General features: G+C 42.2%; 2 protein-coding genes across 10 annotated transcripts in view; one reads left to right on the forward strand and one right to left on the reverse strand.

Moving 5' to 3' along the window:
* The window catches only part of LOC127749573 (muscle M-line assembly protein unc-89), a 62,981-nt gene that overhangs the window by 26,415 nt on the left and 29,722 nt on the right, over positions 1 to 6,844 (reverse strand). For 7 of the 9 annotated variants that reach the window (XM_052268295.1, XM_052268293.1, XM_052268291.1 and 4 more), the window contains 8 exons: positions 3,646 to 3,932; positions 3,320 to 3,576; positions 3,036 to 3,227; positions 2,761 to 2,943; positions 2,545 to 2,673; positions 2,248 to 2,463; positions 1,899 to 2,156; positions 1,017 to 1,193 (listed from right to left, as the gene is read on the reverse strand). In XM_052268295.1, the coding sequence (XP_052124255.1) occupies positions 1,017 to 1,193; positions 1,899 to 2,156; positions 2,248 to 2,463; positions 2,545 to 2,673; positions 2,761 to 2,943; positions 3,036 to 3,227; positions 3,320 to 3,576; positions 3,646 to 3,932 (1,699 nt within the window). Of the gene's footprint in view, positions 1 to 1,016; positions 1,194 to 1,269; positions 1,353 to 1,898; positions 2,157 to 2,247; positions 2,464 to 2,544; positions 2,674 to 2,760; positions 2,944 to 3,035; positions 3,228 to 3,319; positions 3,577 to 3,645; positions 3,933 to 4,112; positions 4,306 to 6,844 lie in introns of those variants that run through there. The other 2 variants (XM_052268296.1, XM_052268298.1) reach the window with 2 other exon arrangements.
* Positions 1 to 6,844, forward strand: part of LOC113210905 (uncharacterized) — a 15,133-nt gene that overhangs the window by 1,273 nt on the left and 7,016 nt on the right. The window lies entirely within an intron of this gene.

A 6,844-nucleotide genomic window follows, 5' to 3' on the forward strand; every position in this document is an offset into this window, starting at 1 on the left:
CTGAAGAGATACAATAAATTTTATTGACAATTAAACAATATGGTGGCATAGTACAACAGCCATAACTGGATTGCAAGACATCCAAAGTAACTACTGTCTGACCATGTGGCAACATGTTCACTGGTGTTATGGTTGGAAACCTGAGCTGTGAAGGCCTAGAGCTCTGCCAAGCTGGCACAGGCTCAATAATTCCCACCCAAGTGCTTCTCACATCAAGCATAGAGCAATGAAAGAGCTCCTAAACCAATGTGTACACTGTCACAAAATAGGGAAACTTGCCTCCTTCGTTTCTCATCATCTGCACATTACCAGTGAGCTGATGTAATGTTATTGACCACTCGATTTCAACATAAAATTATATTTTCCCCAAGATCACATTAACCTAGACTTTTAATTTAAACAAAGTTCTACACAACCTGAAAGTGAATAGAAAGGTGTGTACCTGTTTCCTCTTTCTAATAAACTCAAGAATTTCAGAAAAAAAGCAAACAGCAGCAATCATTTTGACTAATACAATCACAACACTTTTGAATGAGTTGAAGACTGAAGGAAAGCAGCCAGACACACAGTAGCTCTTGATTCAAAGACCAAAGAACCAATTGCGAATCAGACTATAAATAAACAGGAAAGAGAGGACTTGAAGCAGGCAGGGCAGGCAGTGCGCATACTGCCCAGGCATACCAAGGGAAGGGGATGCCAGTTAGCTAAGTAATGGGTCAGGGATATTGAACCATTGACACCCACAAGGTAAACAGAAAGTTCATGGTCTTACACATTATTATTCATAAATAGATAGATGGTAAACACTGGAACTGTCAAGACATTACCAATGTTAGATGTAAGCAAGGCAAAATGACAGTTAATTATCACTTTCCATGAAAGGCAAGCTTTATAAAGTGGATTGCATGCTAATATGTTTAAGTTTTGAATGTCAGGAGATTTGGAAACAATCCATAACACAAAACTATAATGTAAGATAAGCTATGCTGTTAATCAAAAGAAGCTGTAGGACTTACCCTTGAGCTCTCCATGAGGTTGTTCTGCCACTGAACACGTGTTTCCTTCTCAATGGTAACAGTCTTTTGCCATGTCTCTTTTGATTCAGAAGTAGTGATTTGACGCCCAGAGAAGTGCTCAAGTAGTGTCTCCACACACAAAACTGCTCTCTTGGTGTCCAAGTAAGGATCTGAAGCCTAAACGGAAAAGTTTGAACACTTGATGACACAACACCACTCAATACTCCACTGACCCACAGCCTGTAGCCTATACTTTTTTCTTAACACAGATTTGTTATGGAGCTCCACCACCAACTCCTGCCTCACGCATGTCGCATCAGGAATAGCATCTGTCCCTATTTTGTGAGCGAGGGAGCAGTCTGTGGGTGGTGGAGGGGAGCCATAAGGGAGGAGGGGACAGACTGTCTGTTGGCGCTGAGCCAAGGAAGTGAGGGAGAGGGTAAGGCAGGGGATGGAAGGGGTAAAGTAGGGATCATATATTCCTTAACAAGAAATTAGTTCACAGTGGCAATAAAAGGCTACTGGATTAAGATTTCTTGAGAAAATCTGACTGACACGAATACAGATACCTATATAGTGGTAAGTTTCTACCCATGAAGAGAGTAATTCTTGTAAGAAGCTACCATTATGGAAGCTTATAAAACACAAAGTAGAAAAACAAAATCAACGAGATAACATTGATATTCACTTTTACTTTCGTGAATTAAAAACCAACAGTTAGCTCAGATGCCAAGGGAGGACAGTGCCAGCTGGGGATGAGCCATATGAACTCAGAGAATACATTTGCACTTCCTGACTACATACTGACTGTGCATAGAATTTTAATAAAATAAATCCACACAGTGTAATGGTACAAAATAGAACAATAAGGAAGTCACTTGCCTTTTCAGCCTCTTCAATAAAACTTTGAGCTAAGTTTTTAATGTCTCTATGCATTTGTTGAATATTTTTCCACTTATCATCAACAATCTGCTGCTGTTCCTGAGATGAGTCCAAATTTTTGAAGCTATCTTCCAAGGAATCTAGCTGTTCTGCCAATTGCACTGCTTTTTCATGGAACTCGAGGTATTGTGCAGACAAATCAATGCGACACTCTAGAGATTGTTTTAAATGTAGCCATAAATTATGTAACGCATCAACCTAAAGTGAAGTAAACATAGCAAGTATTGTAAAATTGTCGGCAGAATTTTGGGTATTTTTTTAGAAACTTATGAAGAATTAAAATACATACTTTTTGATCAATTTCAATCCTTTGATCATCTTCCACTTGTTCCAATATTGGAGGAAGTGTCAAAAGTAAATTGTTTATTTCAGTTCCTTTCATCTGAAGCTCAACAATAAGTTTATGATGGACCTCACAGAAATCTCGGGCCATAGCTAAGACACTTCCCATATCCTGGTGACCCTGCAGGAATGCCTCTCCACGGCTCACTAACCATGAATACAGCTAATGATAGGAAAGAATACATCAGTAAAAAAATATTAATAATAATTCAGTAAATGGTTTGGTGAAATAGTGTGTACTTACATTGTTATGTTTTTCCAAGAAATTGTTTATAGCCTGATGCAACTTAATATTTTCTTCTTTGTGGGCAGTGCATAAACTTTCTACATAATCTCTTCTATTTTGAATTTCTTCAACATTTCGTTTCACACCCTATTAAAATATTTAAAACAATGAATACTTCAAATACTTCAAAAACTAATCATGACATAATTAACACTTCTTATGCATGACACCTACCTCTGCCCCAGCATTATTATTACTTGCTGTGTCTATTATTCCCAAACCCTGTTCAATTGCATTTTCAGAAACATTGAAAGCAGCAGCAGCTATCTGAGCATGTAGAACAGATAGTTCTTGAGATGAAGGGGGAAGAGTAGTGGTCGTTAATTGAACCTCCAGTTGGTCCAGTTTCGTCAAGGCCTGGGAAAAGATAAAGTTTTTAATTGTTTCTAAAGTGAAGTGTAAAAGCATCTACAACAGACAAATGCTTCTGGAGACTTAAGCAAACTTACAGTATGAGCCGCTTGGTAGAATGTTACTGCACGCTCAAGCATAGATTGAAGAGTATCACACATGTCTAAATATTCTGCGGCAGCATTCAGGACAGCATATGATTGGGTGACTGCTAACTCTGCTGCAGTGACACCTGTTGCTGCAAGCTGTTCGGTGGCATGAGTCATCTTGAGAGCCCTCTCTTGAATGTCCTGAGGATAACATAAAGGTATCACATATACGATAAATAAAATCTTAGTAATACATCTTTACTTTAAGCATTTATATAATTCTCAGAGCTTACTTTTGCTTCAGTAAACAACTTTAGATGTTCATGAAGAAAAAGCTGACTGCTTGCTTCTGAATCACCGAGTTGATTGGGCTCAGCACGCAGTTGTCTAGATTTTGATGAGAGAAAATCTTCAATCTTTGCTCTCTCTGCTCCTAGCATAGCAAGGGCCAGCCTTTGCTCCAGCTCTGATCGAGTTTCATTAAAAGTAAGATCAAGGCCTTGTCTGCGATCATGAAGACTTTCCAGCCAGTGCTCCACTTGTGAAATTGCTAGAAACAAAATATAAACCATTATATCCAGTAAGGGCAATAGCCCAAGATCTTAGTGTCCCAGTTTACCGTATTCTGTAGAGACCCTCATAGTGTCAGGGCGTGAGTCAACAGAGCCTTCAGCTGCAATGCCACGGAGTAATTCGAGGAGGGTCTTGCCATCAGTCAGAGCCAGCATTAAGGTCTCCAGCATAGCTCTTCTTAAGTCGTGAATTTTGGCCAATCTGACTTTCAATGACTCGCACTCTGATTCACACTCAGCCACCGTGTTCAGATTGACAGTATGCATGGGTGCAGTCGAAGCAGTGCAGGCCAGCTGCAAAGCTAACATTCGTTCTGTGCATTCCTCCGCACGGCTGAAACACACATAAGAAATCAATCAATATTAAGCTACTAAGATAGAGCATTCTTAACCCTTCGCGATTGCATGAAAAACACTATAAAACTTTCCCGGCACAGTAGTTCCTAAACCATGATTAAACTAAATGTTCTGTCCAACCCTCAGATAAAATAGTATGCCATCACTTCACACTCACCATCCTATTATAAGGACCAACAAACATCGAGATGAAAGCAACACCGGGTGTGCACCGACTTAGAAACAAAAGCAGATACGAACAAGGAAGAAATGTCAAGGAAAAACCAGAAAAACAAAACTTAGGATGCTGTTCCGGTATCAAATACTTCGTCATTATGATTTTTTCTGTCACAATTCCTACAAGTTTCGACCAGTTGAATACACAAATACCCATTCCACATGTTGTTTGTTGTTCAAATTTGTGTTTGTTTTTGTTTTGCTTCTGATTGAACGAGCACTATCGTTACCACTACAACGCCAACTCATCGCATTTCGATTGTCCTAGTATTTGTAAAAAAAGTGCAAAAATTAGACAAAAAGTTAATTTAAAAACGTATTTGAAAGATAAGTAGTAAACTTTCATGGGTAAACGCTGCAATAATAAGCGAAAGATGACAATAGATTCAGTTATTTGTTGAATTTTATGTTGGTAGTTGTATGTGCTCGAGCTCGAACATTTTTTCGCAGCTGCTGGCACTCAGTTCAAAAAAGAAGATACCTGTTGTTGCAGAGGTCCAGTAAACGTAAGTGAACAGAAAAACAACAAAGGTAGAAAGTTCAGAAATGATTTGCGGGAACGTCGTAAAAATCTGGGTCCGCTTCCATCCAGCTATGTCGAATCGTTAATAAAACCAAGCACCAAGCATTCGGAGCAGCCCAAGCCAGACGCAAAGTGGGGGTTCAGTTTGGTTAGTAGTTCGGCCTGTAAATGTTCTTTCTTTTATTAGGTGGGTACCTCTTGAGTGGGCATTTTGTTATTATTTATCTTGCCTTGCTACAGCCATTTAAATGCATTTGACGTATCAATCTACTAAATGCATTGCCCTTTGTTTTATCAAAATAAGAGTATGGTCATGATGGTTTCTTTACCAAGAAGCTCTGAGAAGTTCTCTCTCTCTCTCACTCTCCTGGTTTCTTTAAGATGAGAAATATCACTTATGATTAAAGGAGTAACAATGATTTTGCGAGTGCTTTCAGTGCCAAACATTTAAGTTAAAATCTATTTAGCATCCTTTCAATAATTTGATTGAAGTCCCAAATGTATCTGCGTCCGCTTATAATGTTCGTTTCAGGCAGAGTTGCAGTATGTATATATTAAACTTGATCAATGTGAATCAGCCAAATAAGAGTATAAATTCAAAATCAAGGTGAACCACCGAAAAGCGTAATGGAAACTTTAAAGTAATTCAAAAGTTTTTCAAAATGGTGTGAGAGCCAGGAGCCAGAGTCAACTTTCCGTAGTTAGAGGGCATTTGCCTGCACAGCAATAGAAACGTGTCCCATTAAATATTACCCATTGAAAATGCATCATGAGTGGACATTTAATTCGTTACTTGCTGATAAAAAATGACATTTTTGGGATTGTTGACTTGATGTGATTTTGATTAAATACTTCTGATCAATTTGCCATCTCATGTGAATAGGCATTATAGTACCAACTGTAGTGTGGTAATTTTGTCAGTTTTACATTAAATATTTCTTTAACTCTTGACAAATTCATGTTAAAAGTTCCTGTTGGGCGGTCTCGTTCGCTATACCTACAAGCCAAATGTATCCTTGATAGAAACCGCAGTGATCTGTACTTCAGCATTCCTCACTTGTGCGCCGCCCGGGTGCACGCTCCCTTTAATTAATACAGGTGCAGTTTGGGGGAGGGGGCGGGGGGTGTCAGTTGCAGTGTGAGTCAGCAGAGGGGCGCTCAATTTAAACCTAGCGCGTCGCGCCTGGCTGGCAAGAGAATGTGCTGGTGTCAGTGAAAAGCCCCCCTCGCTCCAGGCCTCCAGGCGCGGCGCGAGCAGCGGCCCGACCGCGACACGCGTGAACGGGGTGAGTGTGGAGGTTCCGATCGTTCAATCACAGATCAATACAGTTGGCAATCCTTTACAAGCTTGACCAATCATCCTCGGGGAACCCAGGTTACCGGACCTAACACAGATCGCTTCTCCTGTCGGCTCTAGTGGGCCGCCTGAAAGGTAGGCAATTTACACAACCAAAAAACCCAGTGTGTATAACGACGAAGTGCATCGTCCCTTCTGACGTAGCCGAGCCTTACACCACGCCTGCTTCTATACGACCATCATTTTGACTTCTCGGCGTTAACTGTGGGGTTTGCTTCTTGTGTTATAAGATGAGTGAGAAACCCTGTTGTCGGCGCTTCCACAAGCTGCAGCAGCGCCCCGGCACTTCCGTCCAGGAGTTCGTGTGCGAGATGGAGGCGCTGTTGAGTCAGTGCGCCTACCCGCAGGACGTGGGCGAGGCCTTGGCCAAGGACCGGCTCGTGGTGGGCCTGCAGTGCCAGGACATGCGCGACGCTCTCGGCCGTATGCTGGACCTCCGCGGCCTCGTCTCCTACGACTGGCTGCGCTTCCAGGCCATCCGCCTCGGCGGGGGCGACCCCGGCCACGAAGAGCCGCCCCTCCGCCCGTCCTTCTGCAACGACGAGAGATACCCACCACCCCGAAGTTCAGACCGACCGAATTGGTCCTCACAGAATGGCAATGACTGGACAGACCGACGGCCCAGTCAGGAACGCCTACCGCCGGCAGAGAACGCACCGCCCTTCTGGCGTGGTCAAAGGGAAGACCGCGCACAGGCAGAGCAGCGAGGGCCCAACTACCACCTAGAACAAGGAGGGCCGAACTGGAACACAGAGCAGCGAGGGCCCAACTGGAACCCAGAGCAGCGAGGGCC

This window comes from Frankliniella occidentalis, unplaced genomic scaffold (assembly GCF_000697945.3).
Source record: "Frankliniella occidentalis isolate FOCC.00 unplaced genomic scaffold, Focc_3.1 Scaffold66, whole genome shotgun sequence".
Classification (NCBI taxonomy): domain Eukaryota; kingdom Metazoa; phylum Arthropoda; class Insecta; order Thysanoptera; family Thripidae; genus Frankliniella; species Frankliniella occidentalis.